Source organism: Ursus americanus, chromosome 33 (assembly GCF_024610735.1).
Source record: "Ursus americanus isolate L20-20 chromosome 33, mUrsAme1.1.p, whole genome shotgun sequence".
In the NCBI taxonomy this organism is placed as follows: domain Eukaryota; kingdom Metazoa; phylum Chordata; class Mammalia; order Carnivora; family Ursidae; genus Ursus; species Ursus americanus.
Window position 1 is genome coordinate 7,556,518 of NC_142159.1, and position 15,142 is coordinate 7,571,659.

General features: G+C 42.7%; 1 protein-coding gene across 1 annotated transcript in view; it reads right to left on the reverse strand.

The window, feature by feature from the left end:
• Window positions 1-92: 92 nt before the first annotated feature.
• The window catches only part of ZCCHC17 (zinc finger CCHC-type containing 17), a 52,740-nt gene continuing 37,690 nt past the window's right edge, over window positions 93-15,142 (reverse strand). Inside the window, exon 8 of the mRNA XM_045782048.2 lies at window positions 93-1,001. Coding sequence (XP_045638004.1) covers window positions 840-1,001 — 162 coding nt within the window. The 3' untranslated portion in view covers window positions 93-839. The remainder of the gene's footprint in view (window positions 1,002-15,142) is intronic.

The following is a 15,142-nucleotide window of genomic DNA, read 5'->3' on the forward strand; positions in this document are numbered from 1 at the left end:
ATGTTTTTCTGTCAGTGAATGCAGATTCAGTGACTTGTAAGTCTGTAAATTACCCAGGAAGAGGGATTATAGCAGTAAGAACATTCAGCAAGTTTAAAACCAAACACACTTCCATTTAGTGCCAGGAATTTAAGCAGAGACCTGAAGTGGAACCAATTGACTCACACAGTAGTAAATACAAAGTAAAGCAATGATCTTGGCTTGAGCTATCTGGTTCAGCGGTCTGGCAGAATGTCACACACAAGCTCAGTCACTGCAAACAATGGTTTTCTGGCTGTCACTTGTAGCATGGTGGAATCACGTTAGGGGGAATGGAAAAAAGTGAGCACCACTTCTTACCATGTTCTCCCTCATCCTGCCGGTCTCCCTCGGCCCCGGTGTTGGATGCCGCAGGGATCACTCACCAATCAGCCCAGGGCAGATCCAACAGGGAGGGGCCCATTCCTGTTCTCCAACTACAGCCAGACTTGCCTCCACAGCAGTACCTGTGGCTGCAGCCTGGACTCCTGTGCAGGAATCTGGCTCTGGCAGTGGCAGCTGGAGAGGGTAATAGGACCTCCTGCCGAATGAAGGATTGAGTGAATGAATGGGTGAGCTGCAGGGGTCACTTGCAAAGGGACCAGGAATGATAAGTTAACAACAACTCATTCAGGCAGATGCTCTGACATCTAACTCCCAAACCTGCCTGCTGCATGAGGGGAAGCCATCTCCCGTGGGCACGAAGTCAGTGGGGTGGGAGGCCATACTCGCACTACTGAGTCTTTCCGGGAGCCAGGGCTTCAAGGCACAAGGCCCCTGGTTCCTCCTTCTCTCAACCACCCCCTCTACTCTCTCCACTCTCACTCCTTGTGCTTCTTCTTGTGCTTCTTCTTCTTCTTCTTCTTCTTTGCTGCCTTGCTGTCTTTTGATGTGTGCCTTGCCCTCTTGCCTGTGTCACTCTCAGAGTCTGAGCTGTCAGAGTCAGACGACTTCCTGTCTCTATGTTTTTTTTTCTTCTTTTCCTGAAAAGAAAATTTAAAAGCAACGTTGTATGTGTACATTTGCTTTAAAGTATCATGGCATATAATCAATAGGGGACCATTTAATAAATTATAAAGCATTAAATAAATTACAATTCAGTTAGATTAAAAAAAAAAAACAACCAGGCATCCTTACTTTTATTTTTAAAAAGCACGGGGTATTAAAGGTGAAAGGAGTCCTTAGAGGTCACCCAGTCTACCTGGAGACAGTGCCTCATATGCCCAAGGTCACACAATAAGGAGGTGAGAGCCCCAGGACCCTGGACTCCTGCTCTGGTTTCTAGCACAGCCTGCTGCCCGGGAAAACAGCTGCCATCAATTAGTACGGCTCCAGCTGCTGCCCTTGCTGTGTCATCTCCAACACAACCACCTTGTAAGATTATAATGATAAAAAGATCAGAAAGAACTTCCTCCAAACTATAACCACCACACCGTGCTGCCAAAGTAGTAACACAAACTCACACAAAAGATGGGAGGCAGATTCCTAGGCTTCTGTGGGGGGGCTTCAAGCAGTTTTAAGCAATGCATAACCCTTTTCCTTGAATTTCAACTGTCAATACTGCTCAGTAAGGCTTCTAAGGAGGAGAGACTAAGGGAGGAGCAAGAGAAGGAGCTGAAGAGCTGCGGCTCCTGCTCCCCCTACAGGCTCCCAACCAGCACGCAGAGAGCTGTGTGTCTGAGAGCTACACCAGGTCTCGGGAGCCGGCTGGGAGAAAGGAGGGACAGAACACAGAACCAGCGTTAGACCCAGACTTGAGTTCTGGCTCCGCCATGTCCGGTTACTATTCTGTAACTTAGGGCGAGTCATTTTATCTCATGAGGCGTATTCTCCTCACATGTAAAATGGAGATGGGAAGAGCACCTATGCCGCACGTTGTGGTGAAGAGGTAATGAGGTAGGATCTGCGGCTCAAGAAGTTGAAAGCCACTTGCCCCAGATCACATGGGCAGGGCTGGGGTTAGCGCACAGATTGGACGACTGGAAATCTCCTGAGCTTTCCTCGGAAGCTCACGGCCGGCCCCTCCTCCTGCACAGCAGTGGCAGGCCTCGTGGTACGGTGGTCAGCGCCAACGATTTTGGAATAAGGCAGAATAAAGTTCAAATTCCAGCTGCCACTTAATAGCTATGTAACTTGGAACTTGTGAACCTCAGCTTTCTTTTCAGTAAACTGCAAATAATAAATACTTACTTCAAAGGATGCTACGAGTATTAAACAAGATAAATACTAACTACTAGGCACTAAGTGCCTGACACACAGCAGGCACTCTGCATAGCTACAAGTATTATTCTGTCATTTCAGAGAACTCCCAGAATGTTCTGACAGTCTAGCCATGTATCCACAGCAGATGAGTCAAAGTTCTGAAAGGAGATTAGACCGGAATTCTTTCTTGAAGTCTCCAGTGGAGTAGGGAGAGCGGAACAAAGTTTCTCAGACCCCTATTACCAAGCAGTAGGAACCACGGCTGGGGGCAGTTGAGAGCTGGCAAACCGCTGGTTTGGCTTATGGTGCTGCACTTTCTGGATGACAAGATCATAGAAGCTCATCACAGGATATAAGGGCTGGGGTGCCTCACCAGGTTCTGCCCCTGAGGTAGGGCAGGGTCCTGGGAAAGTGAGGAAGCACACGTGGAGTCTGGTGCCCCTCCCCTCATAAATAAATGAGGAAGGAGAGCAGAATACTTTTTTACATCCAAATAGCACTTTAGTTTATCAAGCTTTTCGCATCCTTTATCTTATAATAATAATCTGGCAAGGCCAAAATTCAGGAATTATTATTCCCATTCTACAGATAAGGAAACTACAACTCAGAGAAGTAAAGTGAGGTGACCAAGGCTCAGGTGACAGAAACAGTGTGCTTTCTAACTCAGAGTCTGGCATTATTTCACTTTCTTCCCTCTCCAAGATGCAGGCTCAAGAGGAGGAAAGAGGAAAACAAGTCATAGGCTGTGACGAGGACTCCAGCTAGAATAAGAAGGAGTGGGGGGGAGGGGTCGGTGGAATGGCCTTGTAGACCTCAATCTCTGAACAAAGAAAATCTAGTCCTCCAGCAGGTGGCGTCGATCACTTCAGCAGTTGGGAGTTGGGACAGGGGAGAAGATGGAATACCAGAGGTGACACTAGCTTCTGGTCCCTTGACTTCATTCAAGGGGGAAGTAGAACAGAAGATAAAAGATAAAAAAATGACCCTGGGCGTGAGCCGCTGGCAGACAGGCCAGGAGGGGCATGGGAAAGAAGCCACTGCTCAGAACTGCTCCCCAGGAAAAGCCAATGTCTGGTGACAGCAGCTGGCCCACCCATTTTCTCTCATTCTGCAACAGGTTAGCAGCAGCCCAGCATGAGAAAAACAAAAACAAAAACTGAGAAAGGGGAATAACAGCAGCTAACATTTATTAAGTACCTATTTTTCCAGATGCTGAGCTGGGCACTTTTGCACACATATCTCCTCTACCCTTTATAACAAATCTATTCGGTGGGCATAATTATCCCTGTATTTTCAGGAAAGAAAATGATAAGTTCAGAGAGGCTGACTGAGACAAAGTGATTTGCCCACGTGGTAGAACCTGGATCTGACTCAAGCTGGGTCCCAAAGTGGATGTTCTTTTTAGCCCTGTCTGCATTACAGGCAGCACCTAACTTAGCACCTCCCAACCAAAAGGCACTCATTTTGGCCCAAAATCAATCAAGCAAGCATTTATTCTTTATGTATTCTTAAGAATTACTCTTGAGAAATGACTGATTCTCAAACTGAGAAGTTCACTGGGTAAACTTTTGGGAAGTATGACACAGTGTAATTCCTGGACAGAATTTACCCATAATGCACCAGTTTACCAGAGCTTGGAAAGGGTAAGACCAGAAGAAAAACGTCTATCAATCAACTCACAAATATGTATTTAATTTTACTACCTACAAAGCACTTTACAGAGCCACAGTTGCATACCGTGTTGCTTAGAAGATAAGGAGAATACACCAATTTTTAATAGAATTCAGAGTACCCACTACCCCACTGAGTGGTGGAGCCTGGCACCTTTCCTCCAAACCTGAGCCAACCTCATCAAACCAGGGAAAGAATGACTCCTTGTAACTATATAGTACATTCATTCAACAAATATTTATTGAGTACCTCCTAAGAGCCAGGAATATCTATTAATTAATCTCTCTTAAAATAGTTGAGCAATGTCAGAACACAGGGATAATGAGCCTTCAAGAAACAAATTATGTAAATCAAAGATAAAAACTAAGATACTAGGGAGTCATGGCAGTAATGTAAGAAAAGTACAAAAACCATGCTATTAACACACAAGGGAAAAATCCATCAGGTCTGAGGAATCTGAGGTTGGCTTCATGAAAGAGATGTAAGGTGTTACGCTTCTGAAGCATGAATATGGTCTTGGCAGGTGGAATGGTTGTGGTAGTGCTGATGCAAGAAGGGAAGTGGAGCCTTCCAGCCAGAGGGAAGACAGAATGAGGCAAACGCTTGAACTATCTTTCAGGGAGCTACAAATCACATCCTGTGTAGCTAGTTACTATGCGCTGGATCCCATCCCTGCTCTTATATTCAAAGCCATGGATGTGAGGATCCTCCTCTCTCTCCTGTATCATCTCCCCCTCCTCACTGGCTCATCCCCACCAATAAACAAATACATGATAATAGTTCCCATTGAAAAAAACCTCCTGAACAACTTTAACCACACTGTCACCCTACCACTACCATGGCTCTTGTCCGAGTTACCAGTGACCTCCTCAGGGCCAAATCCGTGGTCCTCATTTACTTGATCCATCGGTCGCATCTTGACAGTCCATCTGTTTTAGAACACACTCCTCCCTAACTTCCGCCACATTCTCTTACTTCTCTGCTAACATCCCTGGCTGCACCTTTTCAGTCTCCTTTGCTAGTCTGTCCTCACCTTCATAACCTCTAGAAGTTGGGACAATCTGGGGCTCAAGTCCTCAAAGCCCTGCCTCTCCCTGTATTTACTCGCCAGGCGATCTCATGTATTTACTTAAATACCATCTGTATGTGCTGACTCCCAGATTTGTATCTCTTACCAGGACCTCTCCTCTGGACTCCAAACTACACATCCAGCTGCCTCTCCTGGGTCGGTGCAAGTGGATATTTGACAGGCATCCCCGCCCCCCCGCCGTCACCCTCCGGCTTTCTTTCGCATCTTCATAGGTAGCACCTCAAACTAAACCCCGATTGCTCCCCATGCCCCTACTTACTCCTGCATCCCTTCTCCTCTCAACTCACATCTTCCAGTTACTCAGTCCAAAAACTTTGTGGAGTTATCTTCAACTATTCTCTTGCCTACCTTACATCCAATCCCTCAACAAATTCTGTCAGCTCTGCCTTCAAAACTATCCCCACTTCGACTCCCTCACCACCTCCAGCACCACCATCTTTTACCTGGCTTATTAATATTGTTTACTAACAAGTCTGCCGCTTCTGCCTTGCCTTCTGACTGCCCAGTTTCCACACAGAAACCAGAGTAATTCTCCTTAAAGGGAAGCCATATGACATCATCCCTCTGGTCAGACTTCTAACGATATCCATCTCCCTCCAATGGGACAGCTGCAGTCCTCATGTTCTCCTACAAGGCCCTCCGTGATCTGGTTTCCCCTAACTTCCTCTCTTCTCACTGGCTTCACTCCAGCTATTCTGGCCTCCTTACTGTTCCTTAAAGAAGCCAAGCTCATTCCCAACATCTGGCTATCGCACTTGCATCTGGCTATCGCTTGCTGAAATACTCTTTCCACTTATCAGAGGAGCTTGCTTCCTCTCTTCCTCCAAACATCCACCCAATGACGCTCTGAGAAAGGGCTGCCCTCACCACTCTATCTATGATGGTGAGCCACCTCTCCCTGCTACCCCCATTCCAGCACTCCCTATCTCTCATAATCAAATTTTCTCCACAGCATTCATCACTACTTGGCATATTAATATTATTTTGTATTTGCTTACCAGTTCATTGTGACCCCCATTAGAATGAAAATGCCATGAAGATAGGGACTCTACGTGTTTTGTTCACTACTGTATCTGCAGTGACTAGAACAGAGCTTGGCACATAGACACTCTTTTAACAAGTGAGGTTAAAGAACAGTTGTGTGTGGCAAGGAACTGGTCAGAGATGATGCTGGGACTGTGAAGAATCTTCAAGGAACTCAAACTTTATTCCATAGAAGGGGAATTACACAAGGCTTGTCAGCAGATTACCCCGGACAACTCTGTTTTATCAGAACAGGCCCAGGACTAGCAACCTCTCTCTCTCAGATAGGCACCTGAAGAAGTTCTCTGGACAAGAGGACAAAGCCAGCATTGCAGCCAAGGGATGACATTCCTAGATCTGTCCCTTCTATATATAGTACAGCAGACAGTAAATACAGTAGCCACATCAGAAGAAAATTATATTCTGGATCAAGTATAGCTAGATTTCACTATAATTAGTAGGCAGCCTGATCCTCAATGTACGTGCTTTCTCATAACAGCTCTTATGCAGAAAGATCCATGATGGCATATGATAAGTGAAAGAAAGAAGCCAGAAAGGTACAGACCACAGATTCATGGAAAGATTACCCAGGGCTTCACTACGAAAACCTCTATTCCTATTTTGCCAACCACTTCATATTCCATTTCCATTTTCAACACAGTTTCCTCTTGTTCTAATTATGCCCAGTAAAAATGACTTACAATTTTCAGGCACTTGGACAAAACCTGTCATGGTACTGAATGGATATACAGGACCAAATCAATGCATACTCGGTATCTGGACAGTACGTGCATTCACTACGTGTACGTTTGATAAAAAGGTGGGGGCCTCAGGGCTACAAGAATCCCATGCTCCTGCCCCTGTTCCCTTCATTACTACCTTCCAGCAGCAACAGGAGTCAGTCTCTGTTACTCTCCCAACTGAGGGCAGGTCTCACTGAGTGAAGGAACCTAAGGAGCTACAGCTAGCAGAGCTTATGGATGCTGTCTATTCTAAGGCAGCTGGTGCATGCCTATTATGTGCCAGGCATTATGTGGAACAGGTGACATCCTTTCTTTATCATGGGCCACTTCCTGGTTTCCCAACATGCCTAGCACCTTCTCCTTTACATTAGACATTCTCTTCACCAGACTGCAAAAAAAGTGGGACAATGAAGCAGTCTAGTAAAGAAGCAGAGGTGAGAAGCCAATAGTCCATTTCTGACTTTTTGGTTCCAGTTCTGAGTGGCCCAACCACACCTCACTTCCTGTTGCTGGATTTCTATGCGATCTAATAACTCCCTTGGAGTGGGTGTCTGTCCTTTGCCCCCAGAAATACCTTGTGTGCTCATCTTTCTCCTCATGCTATTAGTTGCTTGAGTGTAGGTATTGTGCATAACCTTTAATTCATGTGACCTGCCTATCACATAGGCCTTCCAAACACTTGAAGCATTCCTGCTACCCACTAACTTATCCGGCACCATGGACTGCTGAAGGCATTTCCCTTCAGATGAACCTACTTAGTTCCACATGTGGTTCCCAGAGCCAACTAGTGCTGGAATGGGTATCCGAATCGGCCACTCTCACATACCCCAAAACATCCATTTCCAGAAGTTTCCATTGGTAAGGAAAGCCAATCTACTAGAATCAAAGATTTAGAGGGTAGGGGCACCTGGCTGGCTCAGGCAGAGGAGCGTGCAACTCTTGATCTCAGAGTCATGAGTTTGAGCCCCACATTGGTCTTAGATATTACTTAAGGAAATTTAAAAAATTATTAAAAAATATTTAGAGGGTAAAAGGAAACAGATAGGAGGCCTAGAATCTTGGCTTACGGTTATGAACAGAAACAGATCCACAGGGAGAAAAAAAAGAAAGAGATCAACAGATAACATCAAATAGTCACTAAGGGTAGCTGGCGACAAAGCAAAACTGACCTTATGAGTCCTGATAAGTCAAGCACCAAACAATGCACAACAGACATGCATGAGGTACTCAGTACATATGTGTTGAGTAAATAATTGGAGCACTAAGAACACAGGGTTAGCAATCTGAAGGCCCGGCTTCTTATTTTAACTCTATCTCTGGTAGTTGCGTAGCTTCAGGTGAGACAATTTCTCTTCCTCTGCATTTTCCTAATATGTAAAATGGAACAATAACACCTATTCTGGCTACTTCATAGGAGTATATAAGGATAAAACAAAATAAAAAACATGAAGATATCTTATAAACCATCAGCACTGAACAAATACAAGGCATCAAAGATCATGAAAGGATTAACAATGAGGTGAAAAGACAATGATGCTAGATGAGATCTTGGTAGAAAGAGGGGGTGGAGGGGATCAAGGGGGAAGTTTTAAATGTTTCAACTCCCTAGAGCACTTTTTAATCAAAGACAACTCATGAGTTAGAAGTCCAAATACACATAGGTACTTTAGAAAATAATATGGCATGATGATTATTACTGCCATGGCTCATCAGACATTCCTCTACTCAGTGAAGAGCGATGAGGGGTAGGACAACAGGTTGACTAAGCAGCTCATACACAGCCTCATACCTAGCAGATCCTTAATAATTGTTTTGGTGAAATGAAATACATATTTCAAAGCAGCTTTAGAAACAAAGCAATAACTAATTGCATCAGTTGTATTAAGCAGTGCAAACCAACTTAACCAAAGACCCACAAAAGTAAAATATCCAGAAAACTGCTTTAGGAATCTGACAAATACCGTTTACTCACTGAAAGGTTAAAAGAGAAAGAATAATCCTTGGAACATATAAATAGAATACCTGTTAAATATCCAGCTCTATTAAACAGTCAAATTACCTGTTTGTAGACATGATCTTATATGCAGAAAATCCTAAAGATTCCATAAGACAACTGTCAGAACTGATAAGTGAATTCAGCAAAGCTGTAGGATACAAAATCAAAACCCCAAAAACAGCTGCATTTCTACACACAACAATGAGCAATCCAAAAAGGAAATAAAGAGAACAATTCCACTGACAATAGCATCAAAAAGAATAAACTTAACCAAAGAGGCAAAAAGACTTGTACACTGCAAAACACTGCTGGAAGAAATTAAGACTAACACAAACAAATGGAAAAATACCCATGTTCATGGATTGGGAGACTTAATATGGTTAAGATGCCAATACCACACAAAGCAATCTGCAGATCTGATGCAGCCCTATCAAAATCCCAATAACATTTTTTGTAAAAATAAAAAAATCCATCCTAAAATTCATCTGCAACCTCAAGGGGCCACAAATAGTCAAAATAATCTTGAAAAAGAAGAACAAAGTTAGGGGACTGACCTTTCCTGATTCCAAAACTTACTACAAAGTTAGAGTCATCAAAATAACAAACTGAGGGCTTCAGAGGGGAGGGGGGTGGGGGACTGGGATAGGCTGGTGATGGGTATTAAGGAGGGCACATATTGCATGGTGCACTGGGTGTAATACACAAATAATGAATCATGGAACATTACATCAAAAACTAAGGATTTACTGTATGGTGACTAACATAACATAATAAAAAATTATTATATAAAAAAACGAGTCATCGAAATAGTGTGGCACAAACATAAAGACAGACGTACAGACCAATAGCGCAGAGTAGACAGCCAGGACTAAAACCTCACATACATGGTTAAATGATTTTCAATAATGATGCCAAGACCAGTCAGTAGGGAAAGGACAGTTCTTTTGAAAAACTGGCACTGGGAAAACTGAAAATCCACATGCAAAAAAAAAAAAAATGAAGTTGGAGTCACATCACATACCAAAAAACCCTCGAAATGGATCAAAGACCTAAATGTGCGAGTTTAAACTACAAAACTCTTAGAAGAAAACAGGGGAAAGCTTCACGACATTGGATTTGACAATGATTTCTTGCGTATGACACCAAAAGCATGGGAAACAAAAGGAAAAAATAGGTAAGTTGGACTTCAACATTAAAATTTTTGTGCATCAAAACACATGATCACGAGAATGTACTTAAGACTGCCATGAAAAGCCATACACTTCAAAGTGGCTAACATGGTAGTTTCAGGTGTGTTTTTTAAAAATGCAAATCTAGAATAAAAACAGGCACTATCAACAGAGTAAGGCAATTCACAGAATGGAAGAAAATATGTGCAAGAAGTCACGAATCTAATCAGGGATTGATATTTAGAATATATAAACTCCTTGAACCTAGTGTCTACTTAAACCCAGTCTCTGACCACAAAGCCTCTGTTTTTAAGCATCAGCTACTCATAGCTGACATGCGCTGGGCTGTGCTGTATGCCACCACGATGCTCGGAGTTTTACATGCATCACCTCATCCTAACAACCTTGTGAAGTAGATGCTTATTATTCCCATTTTACAAATAGGGAAACAGATTCAGAGAAGTTAGTAATTAGACTAAGTTCCACAGCGAGGAGGTGGCTGAGCTGAGATCAGAACCCAGGCAATGTATCTCACAGCCCCGGTTCTTAAGCACCACTCTCTACTGCCTCCCCAAATCCCTCCACACCCACCTGACATAATACTACATAGCGCTGCAAATGAGGACTACAGGACTGTGTGGCAAACATGGAAAGATGCTCATGACAAAGTAAAAAAAAGCAGGAAATAAAACAGTATGTACATTTTTATTGTATCTAGGTAAAACATGCATCTGAAAAGAGCTGGTAGAAAAAACCGTGCCCCACCAGTACAGATCCTGGTCATTAGTGAGGTTATGGGTTGCCTCTCTTTTGTTGTACATTTCAATAATGAGGTTATAAATAGTGGAAACTCCCCTTTTCCCTCTCTAAATCAGGTCCTCAGACCTCTATGAAGAAGGCTCTAGAAACACTAGCATGAAAAACAAAGGCATGTCCAAGCCCTGTGTTCAAAAATAAGCAATCCTGCAGGGAGCATGGGTCTGGGTTGCCTCTGTGAGGGAGCTGGGCTAAATCTGGCAATGCTGAAGGTTTGCAGAGGCCTCTGGAAGGCAGTGCCTGAAGTAGGTAGGGGTTTTTATAAATTTCTATTTCTTTGGTTCACAGGAGAATAGTATCAAACTAAAATAATATCCCCAATGCTCTAAATCAGTGTTTTCCAAGTGCCATTCCTATAATATTGCCACAATTTTTACTCCATGTGTTTACAAACTGCTAATTTTTTACTTAAAAATTTTTTTTTAAAGATTTATGTATTTGAGAGAGAAAGAGAGACCACGCATGGTGTGGGGGAAGGGAAGAGGGAAAGGGAGAGAATCTCGAGCAGACTCTCCACTGAGTGAGGAGCCCAACCCCACAACCCTGAGAAAATGACCTGAGCTGAAATCAAGAGTCAGATGTTTCACTGACTGAGCCACCCAGGCATCCATTAAAATTTTTCTTAAAATTTGATTTCTTTTTACTTTAAGAAGTTTTACTTTAAAAAAACAACAAAACAGTTTTACTTAAAAGGGAAACCTCATAACAACAACTATAAATAGAAAGCCTGCATCCCATGCTTTAAGTAGAAGGTAACTATAAAAATAAATACATTAAAAAAAAAAACACAATGCTTTGGCCAGATATATTTACTGCCTGCTAAAAGCAGTAGCTGGTGGGGTTAGACAGTTTGTTTTCACAGGAGGCAGTTTGGATTTTATTTTAAGTACAGTGGAAAATCACTGAAGGATTTTAAATAGGAAGACGTGGTCTGATTGGATATCTTAACAACCCTCTCTTGGAAAATTTTTTAAAAATTAGAAAAGACATAGAAGAACCGAGCAACTGAACATCACCATCATCTACTTTTACCTAAATGACAATTAGCAGATACTACACCCTAAGGGAACCCTTGTGCACTATTGGTAGGAATGTGAAATGACGCAGTCACTGTGAAACACAGTACAATGGTTCCTCAAAAAAAAAAAAAAAAAAAAATCAGAACAGAATTACCACACAATCCTGCAACTCCAGTTCTGGGTATGTACCCAAAGGAACTGAAAGCAGGTCCTGAAGAAATATCTGTACAACTATGTTCAGAGCGGCATTATTCACAATAGCCAAAAGGTGGAAGAAACCTAAGGGCCAACAACAAATGAATGGACAAGCAAAATGTAGCGTGTACACATAATGAAATATTATTCAGTCTTAAGAGGGAAAAATGACCCATGCTATAACATGGATGACCCCTCAGGATAGTTTACTAAGTCAAATAAGCCAGTCATAAAAAGACAAATACTGGGGATGCCTGGGTGGCTCAGTCGGTTGTCTGCTTTGGCTCGGGCTCCTTGCTCAGCGGGGAGCCTGCTTCTCCCTCTGCTTGCTGTTCCCCCGCTTGTGCTCTCTCTCTGACAAATAAATAAATAGTTAAAAAAAAAAAAGATGACGACAAATACTGTGTTATTCCACTCACAGGAGATACCCAGGTGGTCTAAATCATAGAGAAAAAAGTCATGTGGAATTATCTAAAATTTCTAGATGTAAGAGACTCCATTTCGAAGCTCCATTTTCCTTTCCAAGCTGATGGACTCTTGAACTGGGACAGAAGCGGCAATTGTTGTACAAGCAGTTGCTCATAACATTCCAACAGAGCAACTGGTATTTGGATCATATGAGGACAGTGAAGGTAATTATTACATGCCAGTGACAGTTTCACTTGATAGCACTGATAAAATAATCAAGAAGAGAGGCATCAGAAGTGGCTCAGCTGGTCAGCACCAAACTAGCAGGGTCTGTTCTGCTCTTCTTCATCTTAATCATGTAATCACCCCATTCCTTCTCTCTCAGAAAAACCCCTGGCTTTCCCTAAATGAGTGAGACACATCTGTGGCCCCCCATTGCAATTCTGAGACCCCAAATAAAGGCCTTTGTTGTTTTTCAGTTTCACCTCCTTTTCTCAGTTGATGGTAGAATGGTGGTTCCCAGCTGCCAGGGAGGAAGAATGAGTTAGTGTTTAATGGGGACAGAGTTTCAGTTTTGCAAAATGAAGAGTTCTGGAGATGGATGGTGGTGATGATTGCACAACAATCTGAATTTACTTAATGCCAAAGAATTGCATAAAAATGGTTAAGGGCACCTGGGTGGTGCAGTCAGTTGAGCGCCAACTCTTGGTTTCGGTCCAGGTCGTGATCTCAGAGTGTGAGATTAAGCCCCACATGGGGCTCTGCACTCAGCACGGAGTCTGCTTGGGATTCTCTCTCCCACTGCCCCTCCCACTCATGCTCGCTCTCTCTCTCTCTCTCTCTCTCTTTAAAATAAATAAATAAATAAATCTTTAAAAAAAAAAAAAAGGTTAAGATGGTGGGTGCCTGGGTGGCTCAGTTGGTTAAGCATCGACTCTTGATCTCGGCTCAGGTCATGATCTCAGTATGGTGAGATTGAGCCCCTGCATCTGGCTCCTCGCTCAGCAGGGAGTCTGCTTGAGATTTTCTCCCTCTGCCCCTGCCACACACGCACACATGTGCACGTGCTCACTCTCTAAAATAAAATAAATAAATCTTTAAAAAAAAGAATGGTTAAGATGGTGGGCACCTGGCTGGCTCAGTTGGAAGAGCACATGACTCTTGATCTTGGGGCCATGAGTTTGAGCCCCATGTTGGGTGGGTGAAAAAATTATAATAAAAAAATCATAATCATAATAATGAAGAGAATCAAGCAGTGAGATAAATAAATAAAACTTAAACAAAAAAATTTTAAGTGGTTAAGATGGTAAAATTTATGTTATGGATACTTTACCACAATTTAAAGAAAACAACAGTAATACCAAAGCCAAAGCCTATAGATTTTGGCTTGAGCAACTCAGTGAATGGTGATCTGTTCACTGAGATAAGGCAAAATGTGGAGGGAGCAGCTTTGGATAGAAAAATTAAAGAGTTTTGGGGTGTGTGAAGCTTGATGCAAACTTGACAATTAGATGAAGATGTCAAGTAGGCAGTTGGATTTCTAAATCTGAAATGCCAAAAAAAAGTCAGGGACAGAATCACAGATTTGGACAAAAATAAGGATATAAATACTTAATCTGGGGATTATAAGCATGTAAGTAGTATTCAAAACCATAGGACAGGATGAAATTACCTAGAGAGGAGGTAGTTAGAGAACAGAAGGCAGTAACAAGGCAGCCTTGGACCACCCCAACATTCAGAGTTAAAGCAGAGCACAAAAAAATCATAATCAAAAAAATCATAATCATAATAATGAAGAGAATCAAGCAGTGAGATAAAGGAGATGCTTTAAAAAAAATCAGATGCCTAGACCCAACTCCTGGGAACTCGGAACAAAGAGGTGAAAGGCAGGAGGGAGTGCAACACACAGTAGAAGGAGTGGGAGGAAGGAGAAAAAGAGAATACTTAGAAGGTGCCACTAACAGGACTCGGTGACTGACTAGATGTGGGATGGAAAGGAGAGGAAAATAAGCGACATGCTGGTTTCCTTCGCGCAGGTTATTGCTGTCATTAAAATAAGTAATACAAGATAGAAGAACAGAAACAAGAGTTTTGGTGTTGTTTTTATAGTGGGGTGTATGTGTGTGTGTAGGAAGGAGGGCTGAAGAAGACAGAATGGTAGTCATGACAGCCAACATTAATTAGGCACGTACTTGTCAGTATTTTCTATCTGTCTTGGGGAGCTGGGCATGCCTTCACAAGGAACACTGTCATCAACGACCACAACAATCCTACTTTGAAAATGAAGGAGGGCCCAAAGTTACACAAATGGTCTACAGCACAGAGGGCCTCAAACCTGGGTCTGACAGACTCTGAGCCAAAGTCTGAGGTACCCGTGGAATACTGGTCAGGGATGTGGGAGTCATCAAGACAGCTGAAGTCTTAGGAGGGATGTGATCACTCAGGGAGAGAATATACAGATCAATAAATTATTATTCATATACTGGCTAATTCTCACAATGGTACAACGGGCCTTTTCCTCCCCTATAAAATGAAGTAATGCTTAATTTGTAGGGAATGCCCACTGAGGGCAAGAACCTGATCACAATTTTTGTATTCCTAGGGTTGCGCTACCTGGAACAAAAAGACCACTCAACAAAAGACTGCTGAAGCTTTTAAAAAACAAAATGCAACAAAAACCTAATAACTGGACACAATTAGAAAAATACTACACGATATGAGAACAACTATTTCCTGACCAAACTACAGCATAGTTTTTTTCCGTTCCCTCTCTGGGTGGCAAGCAACAAATG